The 12722-nt window shown below is 21.9% G+C and overlaps 2 protein-coding genes and 1 long non-coding RNA gene across 4 annotated transcripts in view; 1 reads left to right on the top strand and 2 right to left on the bottom strand.

Moving 5' to 3' along the window:
• Positions 1-16: 16 nt before the first annotated feature.
• LOC122511699 lies at positions 17-1984 on the bottom strand. The gene is made up of 2 exons (XM_043627112.1): positions 1578-1984; positions 17-1387 (listed from the first exon to the last, which is right to left on the bottom strand). The coding sequence occupies exon 2, from the start codon at positions 1229-1231 to the stop codon at positions 98-100; it is 1134 nt and encodes a 377-aa protein (XP_043483047.1). The 5' UTR covers positions 1232-1387; positions 1578-1984; the 3' UTR covers positions 17-97.
• Positions 1985-2343: 359 nt separating this feature from the next.
• Positions 2344-12722, bottom strand: part of LOC122511747 (kelch-like ECH-associated protein 1B) — an 11902-nt gene continuing 1523 nt past the window's right edge. For both annotated transcript variants that reach the window (XM_043627198.1, XM_043627197.1), the window contains exons 2-7: positions 11867-12181; positions 9547-9711; positions 8569-9236; positions 5659-5907; positions 3503-3801; positions 2344-3303 (exon numbers count right to left, since the gene is read on the bottom strand). In XM_043627198.1, the coding sequence (XP_043483133.1) occupies positions 3116-3303; positions 3503-3801; positions 5659-5907; positions 8569-9236; positions 9547-9711; positions 11867-12172 (1875 nt within the window). In that variant the 5' untranslated portion in view covers positions 12173-12181 and the 3' untranslated portion in view covers positions 2344-3115. The remainder of the gene's footprint in view (positions 3304-3502; positions 3802-5658; positions 5908-8568; positions 9237-9546; positions 9712-11866; positions 12182-12722) is intronic.
• Positions 12202-12722, top strand: part of LOC122511750 — a 14350-nt gene continuing 13829 nt past the window's right edge. The window contains exon 1 of the long non-coding RNA XR_006302554.1: positions 12202-12662. This is a non-coding gene — a long non-coding RNA (uncharacterized LOC122511750). The remainder of the gene's footprint in view (positions 12663-12722) is intronic.

Genomic DNA, 12722 nt, shown 5'->3' with positions numbered 1-12722 from the left:
AAGTTTCTTAGAAAAATATAAATTTATTTAGCTTTTATCAAAAATCTTATTTTTTACACTTTTTACAAAAAAGAACATATTTTTTTACTAAATTTAATTAAATTCCAGAAAGAAAAGAATTTTTCAAATTTATAAAACCGACGTAATATTGCGCAACAGTTCGATACGAAGGTGGAAATCGTTTCGTCGAAGAAATTAAATGCTCAATTCCCGCCATTAGAAGAGGTAGGGCAATTAAATAATATTTCGAATGAACAAATTCATTTCTCACCGATTTTCCACTCTCGCCATATTTATAAAATACTTTAATTACCCGCGTTTTTTGCAATCGAATTGATTCACCTTCCCATTTGGTATTTGCCTCTGTCAATAATTCCAATTGCCATTCCATTGGTTTCATTAAAATATAATGAGTCGTATTTCCCTCTAAACTCTCCAAAAGAATTTCCTCGCCCATTATTTCACTGCAATCTTTTATTGTCGCTATAAATTCATCCAATGCCGAATGACAAATCACCTTGAATTCTTCATCATTAATTTGACGTTCAACGCAAAAATTCCAAATTCTAATCGATTCATTGTCCTCCTTCATTCCCAAAATAGTTAAACATTTCTTACACAAAATTGTATTGTATTTTTCCGTCAAATTTCGAAAATTCCTACTATTTATCACTGAAAATGCTGAACCGTAAAAATAATCGGTCTCCTGTGGTTTTAATAGTTTAGCAAAATCAACTTTTGTGCTGTGTTTACAACAAAACCATTCACCGGGATCACAATCTCTGTCTGGCAATGGTAAAACTCGTTTGCAATTTATGACAATTGTTATAATATTCTCACAACATTTGCAACGTAAACAACATTTTGATCCAATTGCTGGTAAATTGTATTTTTTCGAATTATCCACGACAATTGTTTTTGCAATGTCATTCATTATTTCTGTTTTGAATGTTCCAAAAATAGTGTCCGGATTTGTTTGGACACGAAATGAAATCCATTTGCTGCTGATTCGTAATGATGACAATGAAGTTGGAAGTAATTTCACCGATGGTAATATTAAACTTTTCGATAATTTCTCACAGGTAATTGTTATATTTGTTTCTGATAGTTTCACATCAATTAATGATGGATCTTTGTCACCGATATAAATAAAAACAATACATGAACGAAGACGTGGACGTACTTCAATCGTAATGTTGCCCAGGAAATTTTTTTGCGAAATTTTGTACATTTTTCAGTTTTTCCGCTTTTTCTATTTAAATAAGAATTTTTCTCAAATATTTTCAAATATATTTTTCAATTCAAATAAATTCGAATAAATTTTTCAAAAAAGGAGTAATTTTAAGCAATCACTATGGAAAAGTCGTTTGTTGCAATCGATTTGTTCCTAAAATGTAAATTTTTTTATTAATTTCTAAAAAGTTATTTATTATTAAAATATTAACTATTAAATATAAAAAATATACAACTATTTATTTATAGTTAAATATACAATAAATAAAAGTTAAATATACAATAAAGTATGTAGTAAATAAATAAATTTGAATTAATTACAATTTTTTAAACGAATTACTTACCTAAGACGTAGAATATTACAACATTCAACAAGTTAACAGTCATTTTATAGTGCGATCCTGATTTTACGACAATCATTTGTCAAAATATCTTTGTTGTGTGTAATTATAGAATCACTTGCTATTCTTTTTTTATCTTTTTGAAATTTGATGATTGGCAAAATTCCTCGATGCGAAAAAAACAACAGGCACGTGTTTATGGCTTGAGACGCGTATTTTCACTTTTTTAAACACTTGGAAGAGAAGATAAATTTTTCAATTTAAGAAATAATTAAAGTAGAATTTAAAATTATTTTTTAGCAATTACTTTTATATTTATAATTATAACACTTTTAGCAGCTGTTAAAATACAATAATTTCACAATAATTTCGTAACACGAGCTGTCAAATATTTTGAGGTTATGGAAATCGGCGCGGCGCCAATTTTAACCAATCAGAGCGCGCCTGTATTGGCGCACAATTTAAAATTTAAATTCCATACTTTGTTAACTAAATAATTAGTTAATAAATATATAAATAAATAATTAAACGCATACGTAAATAAATATATAAATAAATAAATAATTTTCAAAGCGCAATTTAAAATTTAAAGTCTATACTTACAAATAGTAACTAAATAAATAATTTATAAATATATCAATAAGTAATTAAATAAATAAATAATTTAGTAAATATATAAATAAGTTTCCGTAATTGTTTGTTTTGTTTTTTTAATTTTATAATTTTCAATATCAATAATTCAGAAAAATATAAAAATTAACAAAAAACATTAAAAGAATCGAATTATTATTTTCAAAATATTAATTACACAATTGTTTTGACAACTTTCAAAATTAAATATATTTTTTTAAGATGCGATCCAGCAGATCTTGTTTATAAACTAAAAACTATTATTTCCTATACAAATAGCCTATTATAAAAGTTTTTTTTTTCTCAGTCTGATTCGCATGTCAATTCATGCTCGAAATATTCACACGTAATATCACTGAACCAATTTTGATTTCATAGAAAACAATAAGAATGGTTCATATAAATAACATATTTTTTTAACACTTTTTTTTTAATTTTCATTCAAAAATTATATAAAAAAAATTAATTTTCTAAATTAAAAATAACATCTAAATTCAATTCGATTTCTAATCGAAAAACTGACGTTTTTTTCCAAATTGTTTTCTTAAACAATGGATTTTTGAAAAAATTTGTTTGTACTAGAAATAGAAAATTACATTCTTTTTTTTTCCTCTTTTAACGTAGAAAATTTTTTTTTTAATGATATATTAAATAAATGAGAGAAGGTGGACAATTTTTTTTCGATGGAAGAAGAAAATAATTGAGTATGATTTTTGCTAATGTTTTTCTTCAGTGGACTGAAAATTAGAGGCATATTTTCAGTGAGATGGAAATTTTTGCACTTCTGAGAAGTTTCGGCCTTTTTCTGTAATTACAGAAATGAAATTTTCTCCTTTCGTACAGTAAGAACATAGAAAATTACCAGAAACATTGTTCCCTTGAAAAATATAATTTCAAGATAAATTACTCTGTCACGATGGCTCTTTTTCTTGATTTGTATTATTTTCTACTTGGTCGTAATGGCTAGGACATTGTTGATATGAAACTGCACTGGCGTGTCCCGATCTTCCCGAAGACATTGGAACACCCAATTCCCACTGATCTTTCGCCGGATCGTAAATTTCTACTATATTTAAAAATGAATTTCCATTGTAGCCTCCTGAAATAAAAGATTATTATTAATTTAATATTTTTTTATTAATATAAATTATTAAATCGAATATTAAAGTTAAAAAAGAGAAAGGAAACGTTTTTACAAATTTTCCAACATTTTTCTTGTTCCGAAAAATATGATTTTTTTTCTAATCGTTAATCAAAAAATGTAAAATTCATGGAGGTAAAATATCGAATTTCCTCACCCATGGCGTATAATTTTCCATCTAAAACAGTAACACTTAAGGCACTGCGAGCAACTGAAACGCTGCTGACGGTTTCCCAGACACTCGTCTCTGTGTCATATCTCTCAACTGAATTTAATTGACTCGTTCCATCGTAGCCACCAACTACGTAAATATATTGCCCTAAACTTGCTACTCCAGCTCCAGATCTACAGCACATCATTGACGAAACCATTGTCCAATTATCATTCTCCGGATGATAGCATTCGACAGAACTTAGACGATATTTTCCGTCGAATCCACCAACCGCGTAGAGTAATCTAAATTCAAAACCAAAATTAAAAACAAAGTCTAAATTATAAAAAAAGTAATCTAAAGTCACAGCAAAATTAAAAATTTTGTTAAAAATTAATTATATAAAGAGAGTAGTCTAAATTCAAAACTTAATCTAAATTATACCAAAAATAGTTTAAATTCAAAAAAAAATTAAAAATCAAATCTAAATTATATCAAAACTAGCAAATGTTACGCGCGCGAAACGTGGTATTCGATTTATTATTGTTATGCAAATTACAAAATTTTTTATTTTGAAATATAAATTTTTTAAATAATTTCATAATACAATTTAAAAAATTCACTTATTAAGTACAAAATTAATTATTACTGTTCATATTTTCAAAAATTTTAATAAAATTTCACGGAAAAATTCAATTTTTTTCTAAAATTTTAATGAATTTTTCGAAAAAATTCAATTATTTTTATAAGTAGTAAAATTCTTCGCAAGAATTCAATTAATTTTATAAACAGTAAAATTTTTTGCAGGAATTCAATTATTTTCAAAAAATAATAAAATTCTTGTAGTGAATTCAATTATTTTGAATATACCAAATTTTAATAAAACTCATTAAAGAAATGCAATTATTTTTGAAACAACTTTAATTGAATTTCTCGAAAAAATTTCATTATTTTCAAATATTTCTATAAAATTCTTCATAACAATTTAATTATTTCTTAAAATTTCAATAAATTCTTCGAAACATTTTAATTATTTTTATAACTAGTAAATTTTTTCGCAATAATTCAATTATTTTTATAAATAGTAACATCCTTTGCAGAAATTTAATTCTTTTCAAAACAATTTTAATAAAATTCCTCGAAAGAATTTAAATTTTCAAATATTAACATAAAATTCATTTATTTTACAATTAATAAAAATAATTCAATTGTTTTGAAGAATTTTATTATTTATGAAAATAATTGAATTCTTCGAAGAATTTTATTAAAATTTTTCAAAATCCTTATTAAATTCTTTTGAAGAATTTTTTTGAATTTTTTTTAAATAATCTAGTTTCTTTAATAATTATAATTGAAAATTTTGATAGTAATTGAAATTTATAAAGAATTTCTTTCAAGTCCTTAAAATAATCGCATCTATTAAAAATTATAATTAAATAGTTCATTATTGAAGTTTATGAAATTTGTATTGAATATAATTGAATTCTATAAAAAGTAGTTTAATTTTTCAAAAATTTTATTAAGAAATTGACATAATAAAATTTTTATAAACAAATTGTGTCATTTTCTAATTTTTATAGAAAATAATTTAATATTTTACAAGAATTTTTTTAAAAATTTTGGAAAATAATTGAATTTTTAAAATAAATTTTACAGACAATCATTATTTTTTAAATATGTAACTGAATTTTGGAATTTAAATTGAAATTTCGTAAATTTTAAAGAAGATATTTGAATATTTTTCAAGAAATTTATTATGCGTTTTGAAAATTTAGGAATTTTTTAAGAAATTTTACAGAAAAAAAATTTTTGAATAACCAGAAGGAAACGAGATGGAAAAAAATAAAATAATTGAAAATAATTGAATGTTTGCAAAGTCTTTACTATTTAAAAAATAATTGAATTATTTCAATGGATGAATTCAAATTTCTGAAAATAATTGAATTCTTTCTTAAAATTTTATTAAAATTGTATGAAAATAATTTAATTCCTGCGAAGAATTTTACTATTTATAACAAATTTTGTAATTTGCATAATAATAAATTTAATATAACGTTCCGCGCTTGTTAAAAATAAAATAATCTAAACAAAAGAAAAAGATTAATAACAAAAAATTGTTTTGAAAAATTTGAAAAAAAACATAAATAAAATAATATATTTGCCTATTAACAACGGCAACACCAACGCCCAGTCTTTTAACATGCATTGCTTTGATACTAGTCCATGAATCATCCTCAGGATCATAGCATTCCACTGTATTGTGAAATTCGGGACCAGAACTTCCTCCAACTGCATATAATAATCCATCCATTACTGCCACTCCAACTCGATTTCTCGCCACTGACATTGGACTGCAAGGTCTCCATTGATCTGTTATTGGATTATATCTATCTACCCAATCACTATCGTACCTAAAATAAATAAATTCTGTTAAACATGTCATTGAATAAAATAAAATCTATAAAATATAAAAATATATAAACAAATTTTTAAATCGAAAGATTCTTTTAGAAATAACAAATAATAATAATAATAATCTGTATTAATAACCGTTGTTAATTTTTGTAGAAAAAGTAAGTTTATAACTTTTGTAAATTTTGTAATTGAGAATTTGAAACAATTTAATTCTTGAATAGAATTTCATTAAAATTGTATAATAAAAATAATAAAATCTATAAATCTATCAACAAATTTTTAAATTAAATCGAAAGATTCTCTTAAAAATAACCAATAATAATAATAATTTGCATTAATAATCGTTGTTAATTTTTGTAGAAAAAATAATGTTTGTAAATTTCATAATTCTGAATTTGAAACAATATTAAATTCTTGAATAGAATTTTATTTTAAAATTGTATTGCGAACAATTGAATTGTTTTAAGGAATAATTTAAAAATTTTTGAAAATAGGTACCTAATTAATTTCTATTGAAAAAATTAGTTAAAATTGTACTAAAAATATTTCAATTCTTATAAGGAATTTTATCATAAATTTTAAAAATAATTAAATTCTTTCGAAGAATTTTATTAAAATTTCTTAAAATTAATTAATTTCAGAGAAGATTTATATGGAAATTATAAAAATATTTGAATTCTATTAAAATAAGCTAAGTATTACAATTTTTGAAATTAATTAAATTTCTGCAAACAATTTTATTAGAATTTTTCAAATAATTGAATTCATAGAAAACAATATGTATTACATATTAAAATAATTGAATTTTTGTATCTGTGAAGAATTTTGAGAATTTTATTACAATTTTTTTAAAAATGGAATTCTTTCACGAAATTTATTAAAATTGTTTTAAAAATAATTGAATTCCAACGAAAAATTATATTATTTATAAAAATAATTCAATTCTCGTCCAGAATTTAATTACATCAAATTTTTGAAAACAATTTAATTTTTTTGAATAATTTTATTACAGATTTGTTTGAAAATAAAAGAATTTTTTCAAAGGATTTTAATAAAATTATATAAATAATTGAATTTTTTTCGTGGGAAAAATTTCAATAAAATTTGTACAATAATAATTTAATTCTTTTTAGAAATTCAATTAAATTTTTATTGAAGATAACTTAATCTTTTCAAAGAATGTAATCGAAATTTTTGAAACAAATTTGTTACTAAGAATTTTTTTAAAAATCTTAAATTTTGAATTTAACATAATTGAATGTTGCGAAGAATTTTATTAAAAAATTTTTTAAATAATTGAATTTTTTCTAACTTTTTGATTAAAATTTTTCAAAATAATTGAATTCCTGCGACGAATATTATCATTTTTGAAAATAATTGAATTCTTACGCAGAATTTTATTATTTATGAAAATAAGTTAATGTTTGGAAAGCATTTTATCAAAATTTTTCAAACCAATTCGTAACGTAGAATTTTATTAAAATTCTCAAATTTAAAAAGAAAAAAGTTAAGTTTTAAAAGAATTGAATTTTGTGAAGAATTTTATTAAAAATTTTTTAAATAATTGATTTTTTTAAATTAAGTTTATTAAAATTTTTGAAACAAATTTCTTACGAAGAATTTTATTAAAAAATTTATGAAAGAATTGAATTTTTTCAAATAATTTTATTAAAATTATTGAAAGTTATTAAATTCTGCGAAGAATATTATTGTTTTTGAAAATAATTGAATTCTTAAGGAGAATTTTACTATTTATGAAAGTAATTGAATTCGTGCAAAGAATTTTATCAAAATTTTTAAAAGCAATTTGTAACGAAGAATTTTATTAAATTTCTTGAATTTTGAATGTTTTGAAGAACTTTATTAAAAATTTTAAAAATAATTGAATTTTTTTCAAATAATTTTATTAAAATTATTGAAAGTTATTAAATTCTGCGAAGAATATTATTGTTTTTAAAAATAACTGTATTCTTGAGGAGAATTTTACTATTTATGAAAATAATTGAATTCTTGCAAAGAATTTTATCAAAATTTTTAAAAGCAATTTATAACGAAGAATTTTATTAAAATTCTTGAATTTTGAATATTAAATAATTGAATGTTGTGAAGAATTTTATTAAAAATTTTAGAAATAATTGAATTTTTAAAAGTAATTGAATTCCTGCGATAAATATTTTTATTTTTGAAAATAATTGAATTCTTGTAAAGAATTTTATTAAAATTCTTGAATTTTGATTTTAAAAGAATTGAATGGCGTGAAGAACTTTATTAAAAATTTTTGAAATAATTGAATTCCTGTGAAGAATTTTATTATTGAAAATAATTGAAATGTTTTTAAATTTTTAATCTAAAATTATTCAAATATTGAAGTTGTTATTAAAAAATAAAGGATTTTAATAATAATAGTAATAAAAGTAATACTAATACTAATACTAATAATAATAATAATAATAATAATAATAATAATAATAATAATAATAATAATAATAATAATAAGTAGAAAAATAATTATTCTGTTAATTATTTAATAGGTGAATTTTTAAATTTGAAATCTGAAGTTATTGAAAAAATGATGTTTGTATTTAAAAATAAGAAATTCGAAAGTTGCCTAATATTAAAAATTGAATTAATAATATTAATAATCGAATTCAATTCACCTGCTATCGGGCGAATTATTCCTGCCACCAACAGCGTAAAACATTCCTTTTACAAAAGCACCTGCCAATCCTGATCGTGGAACAAGTAAATTCGCATGTTTCGACCAAGTCTTATCATCGACATTATAACCCTCCAGTACATCCAAGGAATGCTTCAAGAATCCTCCCGCAATATAAATAATTCTCGGCGTATTGGGAGTTCTCTCTTTGACAATTGGCTTTTTATGGAGTGTTAATTCTTTAAATATTTGCGCAAGATATTCGCGACACGCTGGAACTTTTTTCAAGACATCACAATTTATCATTTGGTCCTTGAGAAAATTTGGTGTCAAATACTGACAGCGAACTGCTTGTAATATATTCTCCATTTTTGGTCCTCTCGCTTCCTCATTATATTTCACCCATTTCAATACGGCATTATAAACTTCACGCTCCTCTTGTACATTTAATTCGTCCCTACGAACAAGCGCAATTAACCGCATTGCCGATAATTGAAGAAATTCATCTTCAAGACAAATTTGAGTGAAATGCTGCAAAATATATTGATTCGCTTTGTTCAATAGGGTTTGACATCCGTGTTGTTCGGCGAAATTCGCTATTCCAATTGCATTCGTTGGGTCGAGTTGTTTTTCCAAAAATGTGCAACACGCCTCAATCACATTGTTCACCTGGGGAAATTATTAAATTTATTTTTTCTTTAAAACTATTTTTTAATTTATTAAATTTTAATTTTTTCGAATTAAATCAAAATAATTTGTGTCACTAGAAAAAAATCATCTATAAAGTTTCCAAAGGTAAAATTTATCTTCTTAACGTTTGTGACAAACAGTAAGTTTTAATTGTTTAAGTGTTTAATTTTTTGTTTTTATTTCGTTAATTTTTTTTCTATTTGTTTAGAATTATTATAAAAATATTTAAATTTAAAAATTGACAATTCAATTGAAATTTAATTTAAAATTAAAATCATCGAGTGTAAACCTGAAACATTGTTGCAGCTGGTAAAAGAGAACAAACAGTCACTTCTGTTACTCGAATTTGACCAGTGTACATAAAATACATCAATCTCGCCATTGCTGTTGGACATACTCCGTGTAATGTAACTCTAGTCATTTCGCACTCCTTCAAACCTCCAGTAAACATCGCCTAAAAGAAAGATTAAATTTTTAATTAAATTTCCTAATTATATTTTGTACCAAAAAAAATTAAGTTACAAGATAATAAATAACATTCTTCAGAAGAATTCAATTATTTTTATAAATATAATAAAAATCTTTGCAGGAATTCAATTATTTTCAATACAAATTTAATAAAATTTCACAAAAGTATACAATTATTTTTTTTTATTTTTAATAAAATTTTATGAAAGAATTCAATTATTTTCTAAAATTTTAATAAATTCTTCGAAACAATTCAATTATTTACTAAAACTTTAAAAAATTCTTCGCTAAAATTCAATTATTTTCATAAATAATAAAATTCATTTATTTTTCTAAAATTAGTAAAATTCTTAGGAATTCAATTATTTCCTTTATTAATAAAATTCTTCGGAACAATTCAATTATTTTTAAAAATAATAAAATTCTCAGCAAGAATTCAATTATTTTCAAAAATATTCATTTTCTTCGCTGGAATTCAATTATTTTAAAAGATTTAAATCAAATTATTAATAAAAATCTAATTATTCACAAAACATTTTAATAAAATTCTTCGTAATAAATTGCTTTTAAAAAAATTTTGATGAAATTCTTTGAAAGAATTCAATTATCTACAATATAAATTTAATTAAATTTTTTAAAAGAATTTAATTATTGTAAAAATTTTAATGAAATTTTTCACGGGAATTGAATTATTTTAAAAACGATTTTTAATAATAAATATTACGAAAGAATTCAATTATTTTCTAAAATTTTAATAAATTCTTCGAAACAATTCAATTATTTACTAAAACTTTAATAAATTCTTCGCTAAAATTCAATTATTTTCATAAATAATAAAATTCAATTATTTTTCTAAAATTTTAATAAAATTCTTCAAAACAATTCCAATTTTTTTTAAAATTAGTAAAATTCTTAGGAATTCAATTATTTCCTGAAATAATAAAATTCTTCGGAACATTTCAATTATTTTTGTTAATTATTCTTCGCTGGAATTCAATTATTTTAAAAGATTTAAATCAAATTATTAGAAAAAATTCAATTATTTATAAATCTTTTTAATAAAATTCTTCGTAACATTCAATTATTTTAAATTCAAAATTTATGAATTTTAATATAATTCTTCATAATTAATTGCCCTCAAAAAAATTTTGATGAAATTCTTTGAAAGAATTCAATTATCTACAATACAAATTTAATTGAATTTCTTAAAAGATTTTAATTATTGTAAAAATTTTAATGAAATTTTTCACGCGAATTGAATTATTTTAAAAACAATTTTGACAATATTTCTTTGAAAAATTCAATTATTTATATATAATTTTATTAAAATTATTTTCAAAAATTCTTCTATTGTCAAAGTTCTTTAATAAAATTATTCAAAAAAAATTTGATAAAATTCTGGACAGAAAATTTTATGTTTTTAAAATTTTAATATCATTCTCAAATTAATTATTTTAGAAATTTTAATAATTTTCTTTAAAAGAATTCAATTATTTTTAAAATTTTCATAAAAATCTTCGTAGAAATTAATTTATTTAAAAAAATTTGAAAGAAATTCTTTGAAAGAATTCGATTATTTTTATAAATTGAAAAATTCTTCGCAAGAATTCAATTATTTTTACAATTTTCGTTGAAAGTCATTTATTTAAAAAAATTTGAAAGAAATTCTTCAAAAGAATTCAATTATTTTTACAAATAATAAAATTCTATTCAGAAATTCAATTATTTTCAATACAATATTTTAATAAAATTCAAAAATCAAATTTTTAACTACAATTATTAACAGACACAATTATTTTAAAAAATAGAAAAAAAATTCTTTGTTAAATTCAATTATTTTCAAAATTTTCAAATAAAATTATTAAATAAACACGATTATTTTAAAAACTTGAAAGAAATACTTAATAAAATTTAATTACTTTCAAAAGTTTTAATTAAAGTCTTAAAGTTATTAAATAAACTCCATTATTTTATTATTATTCAAAGAATTTCAATACATTAGTTTGAAAATTGTAAACAATTGAAAAGAAGAAATATTTAAAAACTTAGGATACAAAAAATCAAAAAACTAACTTCAAACTGCGAACAAATTATTGAAATGCAAAAATTATTATTAATAAATATAGAAAATTTCGATTTACCTTGAAATAAGGACTTGCTGCCGCCAAAATGACCTTATGGGCATGAAATAATTCGGAGCCAACTTCTAAAATAACATCAGTCAACATGTGATGAGTACGCATCATAAACATCATTTTCATAACTTCCTTTAAATAATTAGCCATACAAAATGTCATGTCCCCGAGCTCATTATGTTCCTCAACATTAATGCTACTGTCCAAATCATTTTCCTCATTTTGTTCAAAAGACGTTCCTGTTTTTCGCTTTAGAGGCTGGAAATGACATCCAGATCCTCTTTTTCTTCGTAAACTCTCTTCGTCATCCATTAAAGTAATCTGAAATTTCGAATTAAATTTTAATTATGTACTTATTTATTTAAACAATATACGGGACTTATAAAGTTAACACTTTTTTTAAAATAAGTAAAACATTAAAATTCACAATGTATAATAATAGGATACGAAAGAAAAAAAATTTTTTTAATAGAAAAATGACAGATGATGACAGGAGAAGAAAAAAATACCGGCTCTAAAAAGCGGATGTGAAGAAACGGAAATTAATATTTATTTAAAATGATTTGCTATTTTTTCGCGCGCTTTGACATCGTGATTATGTGTTATCTTTGTTTAATCTATTCGCTACAAAAAGACAGAGATAGATATTGTTTAAAGACCATTAAAGTTCGTTTCGTTCGTTTATAATCTTTAAAAAACTGTTAAAAGCTTAAGTTTATAGTTGTTTTTTCCCCTCTTTTTAGTGATCTGTGCCGTTTATTTATTGCATCGATAACAAACAGGTTTTATCTCGCACAACATTGTAATTTTTCTCCTTCATTTACCATATATTTATTTATGTTAAATCTTGCTAATTTTTTCA

The sequence above is a fragment of the Leptopilina heterotoma genome, unplaced genomic scaffold (genome assembly GCF_015476425.1).
Source record: "Leptopilina heterotoma isolate Lh14 unplaced genomic scaffold, ASM1547642v1 Lhet_9, whole genome shotgun sequence".
NCBI classification, from domain to species: domain Eukaryota; kingdom Metazoa; phylum Arthropoda; class Insecta; order Hymenoptera; family Figitidae; genus Leptopilina; species Leptopilina heterotoma.
Note: the sequence above shows the minus strand (reverse complement) of the source record. Positions and strands in the feature narration are given on the sequence as shown.